Below are 22,125 nucleotides of genomic sequence, written 5' to 3'. Positions count from 1 at the left end.
CAATCCTCTTGGGGCTTCATTTGTAGTCCTCATTGTTTTGCTGACAGGTACTGGTCATTTTCATTGTTCAGAGAAGAAGCAAATCTTTGGGGGGAGGGATAGCTCAGTGGTTTGAGCATTGGCCTGCTAAACCCAGGGTTGTAAGTTCAATCCTTGAGGGGGCCATTTAGGGATCTGGGCAAAAATTGGGGATTGGTCCTGCTTTGAGCAGGGGGTTGGACTAGATGACCTCCTGAGGTCCCTTCCAACCCTGATATTCTATGATTCTATGTCAAAGGAAAATCAGTGAGGACTATTTTGGCAAATTATCATTAGTCTTTTGAAGTCCCCAAGAAAACTGAGCTATATCCCGTCAAACTAATTTAATATCAAAATACATGACAGAACAGCCTTCACCAAAAAGAGAAAAACCCACGCTCCAGGGTGAGCTACAAACCACTTTCCCATTTCCTTCTGAACAGGCGAAAGCTGATTTACTCAGCACGGCCGCATTATTTGCCTGGGTTATTGACAAAAGTTTTAGCATCATCATCATAAAAGAAAGAGGAAAAAAGACAAACCTAACCAAAAACTTCCTGTGTACAAATGATCTGGATTAGGCTGGAAAAACTCCAGATGCCACTTTACCAATAGATGGAGGCTGGGCTTGAAGCTCAAACTGTGCTTTGGGGTTCATTTGAATTCCCCCTTCAAGAATGTGACATTTTCTTCTCCAGCACCCAGGGGCCTGATTGAGGATCAAAGAAATCAAAGCCTGATTCCTAAGCATGGTGGGAAAAGGACACTGTGGTAAATGACACACATGAAGGTGGAGGGGTAGAATGGGAAAAGGATAAGCTCTCCATGACTTGGGCAGAGGTTGCTCTGTGAGAGAAGACGTGTGAGGTTGATGGGGGCAGGAGGGAATGCCCCGGACACACCCCATCCCCTCAAATAACACAGAAGTTAAAACACCACATTATTTTACTATCCCTGCTCCCGCTTTTTTAGAATCTATTGAATGCTGGTGTATAAGGGAGAAACAGCACAAAAAATTAAATGCTTTTCAGCAGAACCTGGAGCAGTGTGAGGATGTCTGGGAATGAGACAATCTCACTCCAAAGGGGGTACTTTTAGTGACTCAAACAATCACTTTGCTAATGGGGGACTGGAATAAACTGCTCAGGGTCAATCTAGACAAGAAAAAGGGGAGGAGGAACAAAGGAGACGCACTAGCTAATCCTAACCACTTTTCCTGCCCTAGACAGACACTCGGAGGCTGATATCATCCCTCCCCATTTATTCCCTCTCTGGAAGGCACAGATTTCTCTGAGGTCACCGCGCAAGCTGCTGGCAGAGTTGGGAAAAGAGCTTACGTCTGCTGAGTCCCAGGCTAGTGCTCTATCCACTAGGCAACGCTGCTTCCCTCTCAGAGGCTGATGGTGCTGTAGCAGAGGTGGCAAATCCAGACTTCCAACAAAAGAGCCTGTGGGAATGAGTTTCTCCTAATGGTGCTGTCTGAATGCAGAGGGGGCAGGGAGACGGGGCAGAGGGGGAGAGTGAGGAGAGGCAGCACCTCTCTACCCCTGTGCTCTCCCATCCCCTGGTCCCTTAACGGTTGATCCCCCAGAGTCCAGCGGCCTGGGGGATTCGGAGAGGGAAGGTGTTACCAGCCCCCATGGACACTCCCCCTGCAGAGAACAGCTCCAGGTAAGTGGGGGAGCCCAGCCCAGGGGCTGGTGGAAGTTGGGGGGTGGACACAGGTATCTAGAGTGAAGGTGGGGCCTGGCTCAAGTGTCCTTCTCCTCATCTCCACGGCAGGGGGATCCCGGCTGGGAAGGGAACAGAGAGGGGCATGGGCGGTGGGTATAGTAGGCTGCGGGAAACCACGCCTCCTGAAACACTTTAGCGTGGCCCTGCCCACACTCCACCAGGCCCCCTCTGGCCTGCTGGAGCAGAAGGGATAGGGCCTCAGGCAGAGGGTGAGGGGCCAGGGGCTAGCCTCCCCCCAAGGGCACATTCACCCACCATCCATGGAGATGGGGAACTTCAGCCAGGCAGAGGGAGCATCTGGAGGAGTTTCTCTCTCTCCCTTCCCCCACCTGTGGCCCATCAGCTCAGCAGCCAGGGCTGCAGCAGGGAGGAGGGACTGATGGGGGCTTCTCCACCTCTGCCTGGGGTTTGCTTAGACCAGGCAGAGCCAGAGGGTCACTGACCAGCTGATGTTCGGCTGCTGTTGGATCCTCACCCCAGCAATGGGCAGCTGGATCCTTGGGACCCAAATGCCCCTGATGTGTGGGAACGAGGAAATGGGTTTGTCACCATGGTCGGCCCCAGTCAGGGCCATGAGATAATTTCCTGACTGTGTGGAGGCATCTCTGATGTCCAACATGGTGTTAGCTCCACTTGGAGCATTTTCCACACTGAGAACATCTCAGAGGTTTCTTCCCTGTGTGGATTTGTGGATGCCTGATACTCCGGGAGCACCAAATGAACCTTCCCCCACATTCCAGGTCTCTCTGTTGTGTGGGTCACTGAAGCGTGAAGTCAAATTGAATCTTTTTCCTGCAGTCAAGGTATACCTAGGGTCTCTCAGCCTTGTGGCTTCTCTGATGTTTGGTCAGCTCTGACCTCTTACTGAAGCTTTTTCCACAGTCAAGGCATTTAGAAGGTGTGTCTCCTGTGTGGATTCTCCTGTGTTTAGTAAGGTATGAGTGCTGACTGAAAGTTTTCCCACAGTCCAAGCATTTATGGGATTTCTCTCCTGTGTGGGTTTTCTGATGCATATTAAGGCCTGATTTGAAACTGAAACTTTTCCCACACTCAGGGCATTTGTAGGGTCTCTCTCCTGTGTGCGTTCTCCCATGTTGAGTAAGATGTGAGCGCTGACTGAAAGTTTTCCCACACTCAAGGCATTTATAGGGTTTTTCTCCCGTGTGGATTCTCCTATGTTTAGTAAGGGCAGAACTTGCGATAAAACCTTTCCCACAGTCGAGGCATTTATAGGGTCTTTCTCCCGTGTGGATTCGTCCATGTTTAATAAGTGATGAACTTTGCATAAATCTTTTCCCACACTCAAGGCATCCATAGGTTCTCTCTCTTGTGTGGGTTCTCTGATGTCTAGTAAGCTTTGAGCTCTCACTAAAACTTTTCCCACATTCAAGGCATTTAAAGGGTCTCTCTCCTGTGTGCACTCTCTGGTGTAGAATAAGTTGTGACTTCTGAATGAAGCTTTTCCCACAGTCCAAGCATTTATGGGGTCTCTCTCCTGTGTGGATTGCCTGATGTCTAGTAAGGTTTGTTTTGTCAACTAAACTTTTCCCACAATCGAGGCATTTATAAGGTTTGTCACCTCTGTGTGTTCTCTGATGCTTAACAAGGTGTGAGCGACGAATGAAATCTTTCCCACACTCAAGGCATTTACATGGTCTTTCTCCTGTGTGGATTCTCTTATGTTTATTAAGGGATGAACTTTCCATAAAACTTTTCCCACACTCAAGGCATTTATAGGGTCTTTCTCCTGTGTGGATTCTCCTATGTTTAATAAGGGATGAACGTTCCATGAATCTTTTCCCACACTCAAGGCATTTATAAGGTCTCTCTCCTTTGTGGATTCTCCTATGTTGAATAAGAGATGAACTTTGAATAAAACTTTTCCCACACTCAAGGCATTTATAAGGTCTCTCTCCTGTGTGGGTTCGTTGATGTGTAATAAGCTGTGATTTCTGAATAAAACTTTTCCCACATTCAAGGCATATAAAGGGTCTCTCTCCTGTGTGCACTCTCTGGTGTATAATAAATTGTGACTTCTGAATGAAGCTTTTCCCACAGTCCAAGCATTTATGGGGTCTCTCACCTGTGTGAATTGCGTGATGTCGAGTAAGTTTTGTTCTGTCAACAAAATTTTTCCCACAGTTGAGGCATTTATATGGTTTGTCGCCTGTGTGGACTCTCTGATGCTTAATAAGGTGTGAACGGCGAATGAAATTTTTCCCACACTCAAGGCATTTATAAGGTCTCTCTCCGGTGTGGATTCTCCTATGTTTAATAAGGTCTGAGCTCTGACCGAAAGTTTTCCCACAGTCCATGCATTTATAGGGTTTCTCCCCCGTGTGGGTCCTCTCATGTCTAATAAGGGCCGATAACACACTGAAAACTTTTGCACACTCAAGGCATTTATAGGGTTTCTCTCCCATGTGCAGTCTCTGCTGTATAATGATAAATGACTTCTCACTGAAGCTTTTCCCACAGTCCAAGCATTCATAGGACTTCTCTCCTGTGAGGGTTCTCCAATGTGTAATAAGGTTTCCACTGAAACGGAATCTTTTCCCACAGTCAAGGCATTTGTAGGGTCTCTCTTCATTGTGACTTGTCTGCTGGACTGTGGTTTCCTTGGGATCTTTGCATCCTCCACCATGTTGAATGGATTCATCCAGTTTGTTTCCTAGCTGCATCTCTGATCTGTGTCGATCTCCCCAGGCTTCTCCCTGTTCCAAGCACTTGGAGAAATTCCCTTCAGCTTTTCTCAAAAATGTCTCCTGCAGTTCCACTTTCCCAGGACCTTCCTGCTGCTGAATCTCCTCCTTGTTCTCACTCACTGTCTTATCACCTGCTGGGAGAGAGAGAACCCAGACAGGAGTCACTGCCTCTGCTGGGGAGAAGGGACCGAAAGGGGAATAGCAAAGAGGGAAAACACAACACAGTGACTGCTGGGGAGATGGAGACATTGGATTCTGCCTCCACATCCCACCCAAACATTTCCAGGGAAGTAAAGTCAGGGAGGAAATTCCCGACAGCTACCAGGATGGGTGGGAAGCCGTGACTGATATTTGCCTTGATGCTACGACACCTGCTGACTGCAGCCCTGACCTGGGTGAGATGGGGCAGAACTGAGGGCTCTCGCTCACGGCACGTTTTGGGAGGTCCAGCTTTTTCCTTTACTCACCAAATGTTTCTGTCTCAGTTTCCCTGACTCCTCACCTGTGTGGGTGCCTCTCGGGCTCTCCCTTTCCTCGTCGGCCTGGAGATCTGGGACCCATGGCTCTTCCCCTCTTTCCAGCTGGGTGATCAGGTCAGGTTTGGGAATGGGAAATCCTGCTCAGGGGGTGAAAATAAGAATGGCCATACTTGGTCAGACCAAAGATCCATCTAGCCCAGTATCCTGTCTGCCGACAGTGGCCAATGCCAGGGGCCCCCAGAGGGAATGAACAGAACAGGCAATCACCAAGTGATCCATCCCCTGTCACCCATTCCCAGCTTCTGGCAGACAGAGGCTAGGGACACCATCCCTGCCCATCCTGGCTAATAGCCATTGATGGACCTGTCCTCCATAAACTTATCTAGTTCTTTTTTGAACCCTGTTATAGTCTTGGGCTTCACAACATCCTCTGGCAAAGAGTTCCACAGGTTGACTGTGCGTTGTGTGAAGAAACGCTTCATTTTGTTTGTTTTAAACCTGCTGCCTATTAATTGCATTTGGTAAATGAGGCAAGGTCAGGGAGCATGGAGTCTTGGTAGAGTATTTGTCACAAGGAACATTCCCTGAGTTTAACCTGACCCTACATGGGACTGTGGAAACTCAGACCCCTTGGGAGCAGACGACATCGGGGGAGGGGGTGTTGTCACGCCCTCACTAGGAGTTCTCAGGGTAGATGTGCTCTGGGGGACTTGCTGGCACACACAGCTTGGGTATTGAACTCTTGCCTTTTTCCTAAGCTGCAGAACCTAGAGCCCTCCCCATGGATGGAGCTGGTCCCAGGAAGGAAGGTGAACGGTGTGGGAAAGAGAAATCATATAGGCAGAACAATACCCTGCTTCTGGCCTCTTGAAAGCGGGAGAGATGGGAATGAATTAGTATGTCCATTAGGTTTCTGACTCCCATGTTCCCTTGAGCGGGGTACGGAGATGAAAGTATCCCTCACACTGGAGCTGTGGACCTTGCGACCCTCCCCACCAATCCAAGGGACCAGAGTTAGACAGGCAGACCCCACAGCTTCTAATAGCTAGCAACACAGGAATCCCTTACCCAGTGAGGTCACCGTCTCATAGATCTCCTGCATGACGTCCCTGTAGAGGGCTCTCTGAGCAGGGTCCAGCAGAGCCCCCTGCCCCTCGGTGAAATACACAGCCACCTCCTCGAAGGTCACCGGCATCTGAAACATCAGTTCCCGCATTCAGCACCTGCTGCCCCAGTCGCAATCCCACTAATCAGGGGGAGGAGGCCCAGAGAAGCAGAATCCCACCCGCACCCTGCTCAGAGCAGCCAGGAGGCTTCAGGGGATGGGAGAAGGTGAGAGCGCCTTGTCCCCCCAGCACACGGAGCAGGGCAGGGTCTTCTCATTTCCCACCCGCCTGCCAGCCACAGGCTGATACGGGAAGCAGAGCTCTGAGCTGGGGACAGGGACAGGAATCCCGACAGCTTCCCTTCGTATTTCACAGCAGCCTCTGGCCAGTGGGGTCAGGCTCCAGCACTGGGAGTCTGGTCACTTTTCCCAGCCCTGCCCAGGGGGCTGTTTCCTGTTTCAGAAATGGAGGGAATGTCCCCGCCTCCTCCACCCGCCAATGGGCCTGTTCAGAAAATCAGATCCCAGGTTGATCATGTCCCAGCAGGTTTATCAAAGCCTGCCCCTCCCCCTGTGTGTTTCCTGCCCCTCCCCCTGTACAGCAAATCCCCCTGCAGCTCCCTGAAAATCCCCTACCTGAGCTGGCTCCATCACAGCCATTTCCCTTCCCTGTTCCCTGGAAGACGGGATGATCTGGAGCGAAACGTGGACGTGATTCCTCAGCCTGTCAGGGCGAGAGGGGCGACGGGGGAGCTTTCAGAAGGGGCTTGAGTCCATTTCACACCCCGACTTCCCCCAGGCTCCCTCCCTGCAGACAGACGCTCTGGGCTCTGCCATGCTGGGAAAACCCTCAGTCACTTTATTACAACACGGACCCGGCCCCTCCCTCCAGCACTGAAGCCCTGAGACACTTTTAAACCCCACCAGGGACAGAGTCTCTGAGACAAATGCTAGAAAAGAGCAGAATCAAAGGAGCCACTTTGGGGGATTTCCCCTGATATCGGTGTAGCCAGACAGCCAGCCCCCCTCCCCCCCTCAGACCAGCATTGCTGGGAACACACGGGAGCCAAAACAGGGCACTTAACATAAATTTCAGCACAGCCTTTGAAGCTGTGAGAAGCACAGGTGTGCTGCTACAATGTGCCTCTGGGAACATATACAACGATTAGGCTCACAGCAGACAGAGAAGCTGTGACAGACATGGCTCTTAGCCCCTACTAAATAGCGTGATGCACACACCCCAACATCCTAGGTGGGAAAATATTTACCCTAATAAAAGGAATGTCCAGTAGTCGAAACTTATTGTTTCTCTCCCTTGCAAGTGTAAACTACTCTTGCGAGAGCTGGTGTCGCCCAGACAGACCAGCCCCAATTTGGCATAAGAAAGGAGAAAGAGAATAAAGGAGTACAGAGGTATAAGTATGGGACCTACAGCACCATGATTTTTGAGTGCTTTTCACTATCTATCTGCTGGTCAGATAAGTGACAGCCTCCCAAGGCTTCTGCAGCTAAGAGGGTCCCTAAGCCTTGTCCCTTATTCGTCTTTCCGCGGAATTGAGTGACCGATCCTGGCTTGGCACCGCTGGAATCGAGAGATGCAAGGAGGGTAAGAAGCACCCACACCTGATCTCCTATCTTTAGTGTACACATATTTTGAAATAGAGCTCTATACTTTGTTTTCTTTCTTTGGGATTGTGGCTTCAGTTTTGTAACTTGTTTGTGTGTGTAACATCTCTACATTTAAATAAGTAGGCACTAGCAATTTTGTAACCACATGATTAGAATCTAGTTTAATAAATTTTGGTAACCATTTGTGCATAAGCCTGACTTGTTTCTCTGGTTTACTGTAAAGCAGCCAACACAATTAAAGAACCTCAGCCGTTTTGGCTACAAAGCCTGGCCATTAGGTGAGAGTACTAAGAGCCTAGCGTTGAGTTGTGCCGCCTCCACGGGGCAAACTCTTGGGGCGCCTGTCAGTCAATCCTGACTGCCCACTGCGAAGGAGCTCTGAGCTCTAGCAGTTAAAGTCACAGGTGTTTAGGACCTTGGGGCATCCGTCAGCCTAGCCCGGGCTGCCTGCCGCGAAGGGACAGTGCGTCCTAGCGGTTAAAGTCACGGATGGTATAAAACGGGCATAGCTGGCACCTCACCAAACATCCTTGGCCATCGGCTAACAATCGGCCCGAGGGCAGCGCGTCCCCCAGCAGCGCGGGGACTGGGCAGAGGCGGAACCTGTTTTTTCCTCTGTCAGTTCCTCCCCTTGTTCCCAGGAGAGTCAGGCTGCCCAGGGGGATGCAGGGAATGGAGCCAGGCAGGCCTGGGAGCTGGGAACCTCCCTCCCCACTTCTTGCTCCTGCCGCCGCTTTCCGTCTCACCATTCCCCTTCCTGTCTCCGTCCCTCCTGCCTCTGCCTGGGAGAACTGGGGACTCTCCCGTTCCCATGGGCGCTCGCTCTCCAGTGTGAGCCTGGCTGTGTCACTGAGGGCAGCAGCTCTAGGACCCGCAGGCACAAGGGAAGCCCCTCCCGCTCCGGTACAAACTCAGCAGCAAGTCCCTGTCCTGCCTGGCCCCAGCCCTTTCCCCCAGGTCTCTCCCCTCACTTGGAGGCTCTGGCTCAGGAGCTGATATGGGCAGAGCCCAGGGCTGCTGCGGGGGCTGGTTCCAGCCATAGTGAAAGTCCCCACCCCGGCTGAGCCCAGAGTGGGGGTTAATGAAGGCCTCTCCCTGGCACAGACCCAGCTGGGGAGCAGCAGTTTCACACTCTGGGCTCTCAGGTAGAGGAGGCAGCATCTGACCCAGGCAGCTCAATTCAAGGGCTCTAACATCAGGAGCAGAGAGAGACACGCACCAGCTGCCTCCTCTCCCTGAGCAATAATCGGAGCCCTCTGGTGGCAGCAGCTAATAACTGAGCCTCCCTGTCCTGCCCCAGCAGCCCCCAGGGACAGGCAGGCAGAGGCTGATTCCATTGGCCCATCCGCACTCACCCCCTGCCAGAGCCAACAGTGACTCTGGTCTCACACCCGTGTGGCTGAGATCTGAATCCTGCCCGGAAATCAGGCCAGGGCCCTGGGCAGCCCCAAACACTCAGGAGACAGACCCCAAAATCATGAGTGTGTCTGAAAATAATAAACTGGGAGCAGGGGATGTGTGTGGGGGCGGGGGGTCTGGATATTTGCCTTGTAGCTTCTGAGCCCTTAGGCAGAAGGCTCCATCTACTCCCAAAGGATCATGGAATATTTGCGGTAAAAGATTTCCCCCCTGACTTATGCGTGGGGCAGCCCCGCACCCTCTCCTGCCCCATGGGGTGGGGGAGCTGCCCTTGTATCTCTCCCAGACCCCTGCCCTGTTTGTCTCCCTTCCCCAGCCAGTCTGCTCTTGCTGTCACAGTCTCTCCCCAGCCTCCCCTCCCCTCATCCCCCCCTTTCCTTCGCAGTGCCCCCCCCCACTAAGAGTTACCTTGTTGCAGCCTGTTCCCATCCGCCCCATAAGTTTCCCCTGATTGCCCTGCAACGCCACATCCTCCCCTCAGCGCATTCCCAGCCCCCATCCCATCCTGCCCCCTGCATCCCACTCCTGCCCTTCTTACATCCCTGTTCCCCTCTCAATCCCCTCTTATCTACACACACAAACCCACCTCCACCCCTCTTTAGAGCCCTTCTGGTGTAGTGCCAGAAACTGCTGTTTCTAGGAATTTGCTACTTGGGGTGCACTCAGCATGGGCAAACAAACTGAGCATGGTCAGTAACATCTGCTGAAGCCACTGCCCTTACTGGGCATAAGATGCTGTGGATTGCTTTTTACAGGGGTTAAAAAGGGGCAAAGGGGGCAAATCGGAGGAGGAGGGTTGCCAGGGTCTGAGCAGGGGGCAAAAACTGACTGGTCAGGGGGGTCAAGAAGCTGGGGGCAGGGTTAGGATAGGGGCTGAGGGGCAAAATCGGGGGTTAAGCCCAGGGTTGAGGCACTGCCAGAGGGTGACTGAGGGAAAAACCCCGGGCTGAGGGGGTAACAGTTACCCCGGTTGGACTGAGACACCTCCTTCCCCTCAGCCCCATAATTCTCCCACTGCAGCCTGATTCCCCTGTTTCGACCCGTCCTCCACTCCCCCCCCCCCGCCCCCCTGCACTTCTCTAGCCTCCTCCCCCTGCAGCCTGGGGGTGACGGGGGGGGCGAGTCTCTCTTACCTTCCCTCCGAGCGGGGCCCCCCCGGGGCAGGGGCCGGGCAGGGAAGGGGCCCTGGCCAGGCTGGGGGCTCTGCCCTGGGAGAGGCTCCCGGGGAGCAGCGGGCAGGGCCCGGCTGGAGGTTCCCCTCTCCCGGCTGCAGCCCGGGCTCCGGGCTCCCAGCACCAGCCGCCGGGGCTCGGGGATCTCGCCGGGAGCCTGGGAGCCAGAGTCCCTGCAGCGGCTGCGAGTCACTTCCTGGGCCGGGCCTGAGCCCCACGATCCCCCCCCCCCACCCCCGAGCCGCCCCCCAGCTGCTCCTGGGTCCTAGCGATCAACCCACCGATCTGCAGGCCCCTGCCCCAGACCCTGCCCCCGGGGACCCACCTCCCCTGGGCACGGGCAGCTTCTCCCCGCATTAAGGGAGCGTGATGCATAGAAGCCAATGTACCATTGGGCAAACAGACAAGAGACAATCCCAGAGAGTGGGGAGAAGGGGGGGTTTCTACAGAGACTGGGGATTGTTCCAGAGAGTCCCCAATGTCTACATGGACACAGGGATGATGGGGGTCCTGGTCCTGGAGAGGCAGCCCAGAGATAGACCTGTAGACCACGTTTCTCAGTGACACTGACACTGTGTGCAATTCTCTCTGGTAACAGACGGGCACAGGGAGCAGTTGGCCAGAGCTAGTTTCTTGTCTGCACCCCACACTCACTGGCTACCAGTCCTGGGTCGGAGCTACCGGCTCTGCTCCCTTCACTCCATGGAGTTGTCAGAGCTTTGCCACCAGGTTTCCTGGAGTTATTTGTGGGGCCGGATTAATCCATCCCTGGGCTTTAGGCAAAAGCCCCCCCTACACCAGGGATCCCCTCTGCCCCTCTCCCGGCTGGCTCCCCGCTGTGGACACTGACAGCAGCTCCCTGTCGCACACCTGCATATCAGCAGTGAAGCTCTAGCTAATCTGGTTCAGAGGCTGGTGCTCTGCCCACTCGGCTTTGGCCCCATTAACACCCCCTCCCCCCAAATAGGACAGGGAGCATGGCATGGGGGACAAAATGGAGTGAGCTGTGTTGTGACCTGGTGCATGGGAGGTCACATTGCCACTCACTCAATTTTGGCCTCATGCAAACCCCCTCCAAAATGGGGTGCAGGCCTTGGGCCGTAGGCATATACTTAGGTTGCCTATGCCTTAATTCAGCCCTAACTGCACTTGATCTGTCCCAGGCTGGGGGCCTGCAGGGGAGTTATTCAGTCGCTGTTATGTCCAGAGGGGTCTGGTCCCTGTTCAAAGAGAGGAGGCTGCGCTCGTATAGTGGATGTTTTGTCCCAGAAAGGGGTACCTGTTCTTCCCCAGCTCACTGGCTAAAGTGATCCCCACTCAGTTTGGCTTCGAAGGGGGAAGAGGTGTGACACAGTGGGAATTTTCTGTAATATTTTTGTATGAATAGTGTGCGTGCCTCAGTTTCCCCTATATGTGGCATTGTTAACAAGGTGTCCGGAAAAGGTTGTTTACTCTCTGCAGAGAGCCAGCTGTGACTGATGCCTAGATGTCTGCACTCCATGTCCATGGAGAGTCTGAGAACACAATGGCCACTTGAATTGCCCAGACATTTGGTACCTAGCACCTAACAACCATGGATGGCCCTCCTCCCCTCCGCAGTAAGCCAACCCTGTTTGACCAGCTGGAGAACAAAGGGCTGAGGAGGAGGACAGGGAACAAGGTCTGCCCAGGGACAAGAACAAAGGACTGAGGAGGGCCCAGGTCAGGGGTTGTTAAGTGTGGGCTGTTGGAGGCTTTAGCCTTTCTGGAACTGGGACGAAAGAGAGGCCGCAGGACTGTGTGCTCTAAGCTGGCCAAGATGGACCATGCTGTAACTTTCTGATCTCTGTGCTAACCACGGATGCTCTATGTCCTCCAGAAATCTATAACCCCTCCTGCTTTCACGACACTGGCTGAGAGTCCAGTCAGATGCTGAAGGTGGGGGTGTGTCGCTCCCTTTGGGTGTACAAGTCTCCCTCGGGTGTCCAACTCAGGTGGACTTGCTGGGTGGGAAGGGAGCTGAGGGTTTGGTGAAACTAAATGGCTTGCGGTCAAGAAAGAGTGAGACCCACAGAGCGGGGCTGGCACACTGCAGATGTCCTCGCGGGGCCTGTTCCAGAGCCCTGGATTGGTAGATCCATGGCAGGATCTGTGTCTCAGTTTTTCATCCGGGGTCACATGCTGCTGCCTCCTCCCTTGAGATCTGGGAGCCTGAACTGAGCAACTGCTGCTCCCCCAGCAGGGTCCATGCTGGGGAGAGAACAACTCTGCAGGCCAATGGTGGGGCACCCACCTGGGGGGGTCCAGTCCTCTTTTCCAAGGACTCTGTAACGACTCCTCCAAAGTGTCACAGGTTCAGCAGGAGAGATTAAGGGACCCCCACATCAGAAGATCCCATGGCCCAGAGGTGAGAGCACTGGGAGCCCCCTGTTCAAATCCTTTCTCCCCATCAGGCAGAGGAGGGAATTCAACCTGGGCCTCCCACATCTGGGTGATTACTCTGACCCCTGGGCTACATGCTTAAGGGAGGGATCACACACACACACACTCTCCTCTGGCTGTTTTTTGTAGCTTGACATCTGCCTAACTCATTCTCACAGACAGGCACCTAGGCCACCTGACTCCAGCAGAGGGGTTCCCAGCGGTACATTCGCAGGCAGAAAGAGGTGCTGGGAGGCTGCTCAGTGCACCCGGGGCTGGGATTCACCTCACTTCCAGCTGCTTCCGATGCCAGGAATCTTGCCTGTGCCAGCTGGGTGTTAGTCCAAACCACAACCAGCCTCTCAGCCACTGGAGCGCTCTCCCTTGGGCTATACCAGCCCTGCAAGCTAACAGTAGACCCACTCCAGCCCCGGAGCCCTTCAAAGGGTGCCCTTTTTGTGCCCAGCCCCCTACCATGGGATACTCACAGAAATCCCTGATCTGCAGTTCCCCGAGGACCCCTCTGACCCTGACAGCATCCCAATGCGAGAGGCCAAGGGTCTCCCTGGTATTTAGCAGTTTCAGCTGGCTTAACCAGCCCAACTCACTGTTGCCATAATGAAAAGGAGTACTTGTGGCACCTTAGAGATTAACCAATTTATTTGAGCATAAGCTTTTGTGAGCTACAGCTCACTTCATCGGATGCCTACTGTGGAAAATACAGAAGATGTTTTTATACACACAGACCATGAAAAAATGGGTGTTTATCACTACAAAAGGTTTTCTCTCCCCCCACTCCACTCTCCTGCTGGTAATAGCTTAACTAAAGTGATCACTCTCCTTACAATGTGTATGATAGTCAAGGTGGGCCATTTCCAGCACTAATCCAGGTTTTCTCCCCACCCCCCCACCCCAAAAACCACTCTCCTGTTGGTAATAGCTTATCTAAAGTGATCACTCTCCTTACAATGTGTATGATAATCAAGGTGGGCCATTTCCAGCACAAATCCAGGGTTTAACAAGAACGTCTGAGGAACAATGGGTGGGGGGGAAAGGAATAAACAAGGGGAAATAGGTTACTTTTTATAATGAATCAACCATTCCCAGGCTCTATTCAAGCCTAAGTTAATTGTATCCAATTCCAACAGGAGAGTGGTTTGGGGGGGGGGGGGGAGTGGAGGGGGAACCTGGATTTGTGCTGGAAATGGCCCACCTTGATTATCATACACATTGTAAGGAGAGTGATCACTTTAGATAAGCTATTACCAGCAGGAGAGTGGGGTGGGGGGAGAGAAAACCTTTTGTAGTGATAAACACCCATTTTTTCATGGTCTGTGTGTATAAAAACATCTTCAGTATTTTCCACAGTAGGCATCCGATGAAGTGAGCTGTAGCTCACAAAAGCTTATGCTCAAATAAATTGGTTAGTTTCTAAGGTGCCACAAGTACTCCTTTTCTTTTTGCGAATACAGACTAACACGGCTGCTACTCTGAAACATGTTGCCATAATACGGATCTAAAAGGTGCCGTGTAGTATAGCATTGGAAAACTACAAACTCACTGCTCAGTGATATTCTTGCATGAGGTATGTGTGGGCGATACATGAAGAATTGTAAATATATATGAGCAGGAATATGTTCTTAAAAACCTGGCTGTCAGGCTAAAGTCACCCCGCCCCAGACAAAGGAATGTGGTTCTTCCACCTGCCTGAACCTGTCTGCAATGTAAATGGAGCGAGGGCAATGAAATTACATTTACACCAAGGGGAGACAATGTCAACCAATGTGGAAGATGCCACTTCCCACTCTCAGTGGGAGATGGAAGCACAGCTCCAAGAAACCTTCCCGCCTCCTGAGGCGAGGTCGTTGAACTCTGGAAGCTATAACCAGGCCACAAAGCCAGCTTGGCACACATTGCTGGGCAGATCCAAGCAGGCCGAGCTCCTGTACACCTGTGAAAAGTGGAATCTTCCAGCCAAGAGGTCTGAAGGTCCCCAGATACAGAATCTAGGTGAGAAACCTGCTGAGACACAAGACTCAGATTCACTGAAGATAAATGTACACACTAGAAAGCATGTTTTGTGTGTAACCTCTCCTGGCTTTTTCACACTTACTGGACATCCCTTAATCCTAGGTTCCATGGGAATAAATTCAGTTTTAGTTTTACAACAAACCATCTCAGTGCCATGTGAGTCCTCAGCTAACTAACAGGGTGGGGCTGTGCACTGTCTCTTTAAGAGAGCAGCAGACTTACTAAAGTTCTGTGAGTGCTATGCTCAGGAGGATCTGACCCTACACAGGTGGTGACAACCCCTCACTGGTCTGGGTTGAACCCCACAGCATCACAATGGCACTAGACCAGTTTCACCTGAGACCACCGCTCCCGTATCAAGCTTGAATTTGCTGATAGTAAAACAAAATGAAGTTTATTTTGAGAGAGAGGAGAGCTTTAAATAGAATCAACAGGGAGGGATGGAAACAAAAAATTCAGAAAACTGGGACAAGGGCCTACACTGATTAGAAGTTACATTTTCTACCTGATAAAAAAGATCCTCACCCGAAAGGTCAGTCTTTCACAGCATCTGCTAGGCCCAAGGAGCCAGCCCCCAGTCTTCCAGGAAGTATCCTGCTTCAGTGATTGGATGCAGAGTGTCCTGTGACACATTAAAAAGAAAAGGAGGACTTGTGGCACCTTAGAGACTAACCAATTTATTTGAGCATAAGCTTTCATGAGCTACAGCTCACTTCATCGGACGAAAGCTTATGCTCAAATAAATTGGTTAATCTCTAAGGTGCCACAAGTACTCCTTTTCTTTTTGCGAATACAGACTAACACGGCTGCTACTCTGAAACCTGTGACACACTGAATCAGTCTTTTGTCTTTCTTCCCAGGCAGGGCGATCCCCTCGCTGTCAGATCCTCCTTCTCACTGTCACAACCTTTCAGTGTTTATAGTTCAGCTTTGATGGTTTTCCATTCATTTTCTGAATAGGCGCAATGGTGGACAGTCAGTCAACCCATTGCATAATGGGCTAGCCAGGGAAAACTCCCTCCAATTTAAATGGGCTGTCACCAAAACCAGTGATTCCCTGGTGACTCACTTTCACTCCAACACCTTAAGGGGATAACTTTCAAGACATTTACGTTATTACTTCTATATCACCCATACACGCCTCTCGCAATATTTATGAGTATCAACACGTTATAAGCTTTCAGAAGAGATCTCACATGCGACTTCTTAAGGATAAGTACCAGGAAAACAGTGCATTAAGCACAGTGAGTTTGTCAGGTGTGAGACAGGAGTTGCTTGTATTGAAGAGTGAGCCTTTTGCCTTTGTGGAACATGGGCAGGGCCACAGCCTGGATTAGGGGAGGTTTAGCCTGCCCTGGCCTTTGATACCCACCGCCCATGACACCACATCCAAGAGACAAACACCATTGCGTTGGGCGTACTGCCTCCCTTTGCTCGGCTACAACTAAATGAAAATGTAACACCGTGCGACAGCTCCCACTCCCTCCCCTCGGCCCGGGGAGCCGTGCGGCAGCTCCCCACCCCAGCTCACCTTTGCTCCACCTCCTCCCCGAGCACGCTGCCGCCGTTCCACTTCTCCTGCCTCCCAGGCTTGCAGCACCACTCAGCTGATTGGCGCCACAAGCCTGGGAGGCAGAGAAGCAGAGCGGGGCGGCACGCTCAGGGGAGGAGGCGGAGCAGAGGTGAGCTGGGGCGGAGAGCGGTTCCCCTGCGTGCCCCCCCCCCATTACTTGCTGCAGGCGGCCCTCCCCGCGCCCTCCTGCCCCAGCTCACCTCCGCTCCACCGCCCCCCCGGAGCGCGCTTTCGGCTGCCCCCAACCACTTGGAGCCCTAGGCGGCCGCCTAGTTTGCCTAGTGGTTTCACCGGCCCTGGCTGTTATTGAAGCTTTTCTCACATTCCAAGCATTTCTGGGGCTTCTCTCCAGTGTGAATTATCTGATGTGTAATAAGGGCTGATCTGCAACTAACAGTTTTCCCACAGTCCAAGCACTTAGGGGGGTTTTCGCCTGTGTGGATTCTCTGATGAGTGATAAGGTTTGATTTCTGATTGAAGCTGTCAATCAAGCTGTCAATGAAGCCGTCTGTCAAGCTGCGTCCACAATGGGGGTCAGGTCGACTTAACTATGGCCCTCAGGGCTCAAAACTTTGCCTTGCCCTGCGTGAAGCAGTAGATGGATCTGATTGTTCACTGTAGCCCAGGAGTTACAATACAGACCTGGCCCCTCCCAGCAGGCTCCACCCACCAACACTTCTAAACCCCCCCCCAGCATCAGAGCTGGGCACAGTTCAGGGCAACTGCTCCTGTATTTCCGCTCAGTGGTCCAGCCAGGGCACCCGCTGGGCCCCACCCCAGCAATCGCCTCTCATGCGTGGAGACCAAGTCTTTCCTAGGCCATGTCTACACGAGCACTTATGCAGGCAAAACTTCTGTCTCTCAGGGGGGTGAAGAAAGCTCTCCCGCCGACACAGCGACTGCCGCTCACTGAGCTGGTTTTATTGTGTAGACGGGAGAGCTCTCTCCTGTCAGCGTAACGTGGCCACACGAGCGGTCTCAGAGCGGCACACCTGTGCAGCTCCCAGTTTGTAAGTGCAGACATGGCCCAAGGAAATCCATCGCACTCGTACTGTTCCCAAAAGGCCTTTGAAATCCCTAATATCTCCCAGAGATGGCATCAGTCCCGTCTTCCCCCCAAAGGACTCCCATACAACCGCACAGCAGCCCACAAGCAGTAGTATTGTCAATACAAGGGACTCCCAAAATGTTTACACTTAATTCAATACGGATTAGAATCACCGAACCATAGGGTCAGAAGGGACCACAAGGATCATCTAGTCTAACTCCCTGCCAAGATGCAGGATTTGTTGTGTCTAAGCCACCCAAGGCAGAGGGCTATCCAGCCTCCTTTGGAAAACCACCGGTGAAGGAGCTTACACGACCCCCCAAGGCATCTGTTCCATTGTCCTCCTGAGATTTTTCCCGAGATTTATTGTAAATCGGTTATGCTGTAGTTTGATCCCATTGCCTCTTGTCCTGCCCTCTGGGACAAGAGAGAGCAACTTCTCCAGATACCGGCCTCCTCTTCTCTCTCAGCAATAACCAGAGCCCTCTAGTCTGATGGCAACACCTAATGAACGAGCTGCCCCGGACTCCCCCTGCAGCCCCCAGGGACAGGCAGGTAGAGGCTGATCTCATTGGCCCATCCGCACTCACCCCCTGCCAGAGCTAGCAGTGACTCTGGTCTGACACCGGTGTGGGTGAGATCCGAATCCATGGCACAGGGAAGCTGCCATTGTCTCTCTCACCACCCCTCTTCCTTTTCATTGCCTCTGTCTCTCCCTTCCCCAGCCAGCCTCCTCTTGCTCTCCCATTCCCCCTCCGGCCTCCCCAGTCCCCTCTCCCCGCATCACCCCCTTTCCTTCAGGTTTCAGAGTAACAGCCGTGTTAGTCTGTATTCGCAAAAAGAAAAGGAGGACTTGTGGCACCTTAGAGACTAACCAGTTTATTTGAGCATAAGCTTTCCTGAGCTACAGCTCACTTCATCGGATGCATCACTTCACTAGATCCCACCAGACAGATTTCCCTCTATTCCAGCCCTGTGTCCTGTGGGCTCCACAATTCTCCCCTGTACAGTGATCCCCCTGCGTTGCCTCATCCTCCATGCAGCGCCCCCCCGCCCCCTCCCGCCCCCTGCATCGCCCTTCAGCCTCTGCACTCGTCACACATCCCTGTTCACCTGTAAATCCCCTCTTGCACACACCCTCTTCACACATCTTGGGACTCCCACCCCCCTTTATCCCCACACGTGTGGCTGTCTCAGGCCCCAGTGCGCACACGGAGCTGGCGGCAGCTTTCCCGGGCCCGGGGCAGGGAATCGCAGCCAGCTCCGCGGGGAGCAGCCCGGGGCCAAACCCGCCCCCTGCAGCCCGGGGGTGACGGGGGGGGGCGGGTCTCTCTTACCTTCCCTCCGAGCGGGGCCCCCTGGGGCCGGGGCCGGGGCCGGGCCGGGAAGGGGCCCTGGCCAGGCTGGGGGCTCTGCCCTGGGAGAGGCTCCCGGGGAGCAGCGGGAAGGGCCCGGCTGGAGGTTCCCCTCTCCCGGCTGCAGTCCGGGCTCCGGGCTCCGGGCTCCCAGCACCAGCCGCCGGGGCTCGGGGATCTCGCCGGGAGCCTGGGAGCCAGAGTCCCCGCAGCGGCTGCGAGTCACTTCCTGCGGCCGGGACGCAGAGAGCCCGATCATTGTGCCCACGCAGCTGCTCCTGGGTCCTAGCGATAAACCCACCGCGCTGCAGCCGCCTGCCCCAGACCCTGCCCCCTGGGGCCCCACCTGCCCTGGGCACGGGCAGCTTCTCTCAGCCCTATGCAGGTGTCCTGCCTAGAAGCCACACCACAGGGTCAATGGGGGGGACAGAAAGGAGACGTGCAGATCTCGGGATGGGGGGAGAAGGGGGGTTTCTATGGAGGCTTGGGGTTGTTCCAGATGATCTAGGGATGACGGGAGCCGGGGACACTCTGTGTGTGATTCATTCTGGTAACAGACTGGCACAGGGAGCAGTTGGTCAGAGCTGGACTCTAGTCTCCACACTGCAGTCACTGGCTACCAGCCCTGGGCTGGAGCTACCAGCTCTGCTCCCCTAGCTCTGGTCATGGAGCTGTCAGAGCTTTGCCACTGGGTTCTGCCGGTTACCTGTTGGTCCAGATGAACCCACCCTGGGCTCTATTTAAACCCCTTCATGTCTGCCCCCCTCCTAGGGATCCCCTCTGCCCATCTCCCAGCTGGCTCCCCCATGTGGGCACTGACTGCAGCTCCCCATCGGGCACCTGGATGTCAGCAGCAAAGCTCCTGTTGCTCTGGGTCAGGAACTGGTGCTCTACCCACTCAGGATGGTCTCCTTTTCCCCCCTCCTCATTTTCCAATTGTCACCAAAATCATCCCCCTTTTCCTGATGGCTGCCTAGAAAATACACTGAAATGTTGGAATTGATCAGATGCAGCCATCGAAACAGACCAGTGTCATCGGGTTAAGTGCAGGGCCCAGGGATTTCCCTACATCCCCCCATAGGGGTGTTTGCCCCCCTGAATTCCCCCCCCCCCAATTTTGTGAACTAGTTACATACGTTGTTGCCAATTTAGTGATTGTTTGGAAATTTGAATTAAAATTGAAACATTAATACACACTTTAAAAGCATATAAAGTGTATCATAAAATACATGTATCTGAAAAAGTATAATAGATTTGAAAAATATGAACATAGACTAGCTTCCTTATACAGCTGTTGTTTTTTGTGACAATGTCAGTGCATTCATTTCGGTGATGTTGGCCAACCTAATAATTTCAAATGATGATTTATAAGCAAAGTCTAAATGAGCTCTCCCTGACAGCAAGTGATGAGCTGGAGGCTGGGGGGAAAGGCTTCAGAACCAGATTGCATTTACATTCACATCTAATCTACCTAGGTATCCAGCAAATAGAGCTGTGTTGCCCAAGTGATAGATTTTGGCTGGGGTTGGGTTACAAATCACTTGAATGTGCGGGGGGTAAAGAAATGTTGTTGTTCTTATTGTCTGAGTAAAGGGCAGTAGAACTGTACTTAGCCTGTGCCGATTTCGGACATCAAGAGAGAGGGCGGGGACAGGTGTTTTGCTTGATGGTCTGCCTGAGTCACAAGTACTATTTGACCTGCCCCTCTCCATTGTTTAAAGACAGAGCTCTTTAGGCTCCACAGATAGTCTTTTGTTTTGTTAAGTGATCACTGCAGCTGAAATCACTGATAATCAGGTGTAAGTGCTTAGACCTGCTGTGGGACAGTGTTTCTGTGGAAGAGACGGCCCAGTCTGCACTAGCAGCAAGGTTCCCCCGCTGAGAGCTCAGCTGAAATCACTGAGAGCTGGGTGGAACCTCAAGAGACCAACTCACAGAGGTCACAGTGGCAGGTGGCAGCAGAAGGTGATGGCGCAGGGCCATTGGCAACAGAGCGATGGAGTGAATGGTGGCACAATGAACAACAGTGGCCACAGCGAACAGTGAGCAGTTGGAGGAACGAACAAGGTACCTTCTTGCCCCCCACCTGGGAGGTGAACTCATGTGAAAGCACCTCTGAACTCTGAGTCTCCACTGACCAAGGACAACACCGGTGAGTGTTAATGAGGCTGTTAAGAATGCTGGAAACACAACACAGTTCATGCGAACAAACATGGCCATAGCATCATACTTTCTATTTAAGCAAGAGATACCACACACTACAAACTGGAGGCCAATGATAAGTGCATGGTCACCTGTTCATCCTGAAGTTGAACAGTGGTTCCAAACAAGACCAGCAAATGCTCACTATCTTTCTGCAAGAAACTCAACTGACTGGCTAGACGCAGGTGGTGCAACAGTGAAAGACTCAACAGTTGAAGAAGTGAAGAACTCTCTCATCACAGTCAAAAAATTTGCATACATGGCTGATGAATGCACCAGTGCAAATGGGCATCAAGTATTAAGTCACTGTGTACGTTATCTTGATGTCAGTGGTAGGCCAGTAGATGCATTTCTAGATGTTCAAGTTATAGAAGACAGATTGGCTGCATCTGTGACAACCCACATCTTAGAAGAGTTAAATGCTTGTCAGTTGGACCCCAAACAGATGGCTGCGTGTGCATTTGATGGAGCTGCAAACTTCTCTGGAAGACATGGTGGAGCACAAGCTTTGCTCAGAGAAAACTGTAACCCTAATTTCTCCTATACAAACTGCAGAGGTCATCTATTCCAACTAGCACTAGTACAAGCTGCAGACTCTTCAAAAGACATTTAAAAAGCTATAAATGTAATGTCTTCATTATATTCTTTTTTCAGCAAGAGTCCAAAAAGACTGAATATCTTGGAAAATGTAGAAGATACACTGGGACTGAAGTTCAATGGGAAAACCCTCTGGCTTTCTCATGAGCGATCCTTGGCTGTTGTCTTAAAATTACTCCAGCCATTATTACTGGCTTTGGAAAGTATCTACCAAGATGGGATGGATCTAAGTAATGAGGCTGGTGGATTACTTTTGCTACTACCTTCAGAGAAAACTATTGCCATACTCTGTCTTGTAAGTCTACTGTTGAAACCACTTGGGTCATTAAACAATGCCATCCAGGCATCTGCTACAACAGTCGTAAATCTTTGTCTCGAAATAGAAGCTACATTTGGCTCAACCAGAGAGCTATCCATTGGAAAAGTACTGGAAGAAGCAAAGACTTCAGTCCAGAAGTTGACTAATGAAGGCATGTATATTGAATCCTTAAGTGAAGAGGACAAGAAGTGTTTGTTAAGACAACTGAAAAAGTACACAGACTTGATTCTTAAAAATCTACAACAGTGACTTCTAGATTCTACTCAACCTCTACGTAGCTTTTATAGATCCCTGTCTTATAAAACACTGACATTTGAGTGGAGTGAGGCACTCCCAGCA

At 52.2% G+C, this 22,125-nt stretch overlaps 1 protein-coding gene across 2 annotated transcripts; it reads right to left on the bottom strand.

Moving 5' to 3' along the window:
* Positions 1 to 738: 738 nt before the first annotated feature.
* LOC141998427 (uncharacterized) lies at positions 739 to 18,847 on the bottom strand. 2 transcript variants are annotated; one of them, XM_074971244.1, is made up of 6 exons: positions 18,651 to 18,847; positions 15,218 to 15,314; positions 6,678 to 6,765; positions 6,005 to 6,131; positions 4,960 to 5,073; positions 739 to 4,588 (listed from the first exon to the last, which is right to left on the bottom strand). In XM_074971244.1, the coding sequence occupies exons 3-6, from the start codon at positions 6,699 to 6,701 to the stop codon at positions 2,562 to 2,564; spliced, it is 2,292 nt and encodes a 763-aa protein (XP_074827345.1). In that variant the 5' UTR covers positions 6,702 to 6,765; positions 15,218 to 15,314; positions 18,651 to 18,847; the 3' UTR covers positions 739 to 2,561. The 2 variants fall into 2 exon arrangements, with proteins under 2 accessions (XP_074827345.1, XP_074827344.1); XM_074971243.1 differs by having other exon boundaries at positions 739 to 4,591; positions 18,651 to 18,844.
* Between the last annotated feature and the right edge of the window lie 3,278 nt (positions 18,848 to 22,125).

The sequence above is a fragment of the Natator depressus genome, chromosome 14, assembly GCF_965152275.1.
Source record: "Natator depressus isolate rNatDep1 chromosome 14, rNatDep2.hap1, whole genome shotgun sequence".
NCBI classification, from domain to species: Eukaryota; Metazoa; Chordata; order Testudines; family Cheloniidae; genus Natator; species Natator depressus.
This window is presented reverse-complemented; position numbering and strand designations above follow the sequence as displayed.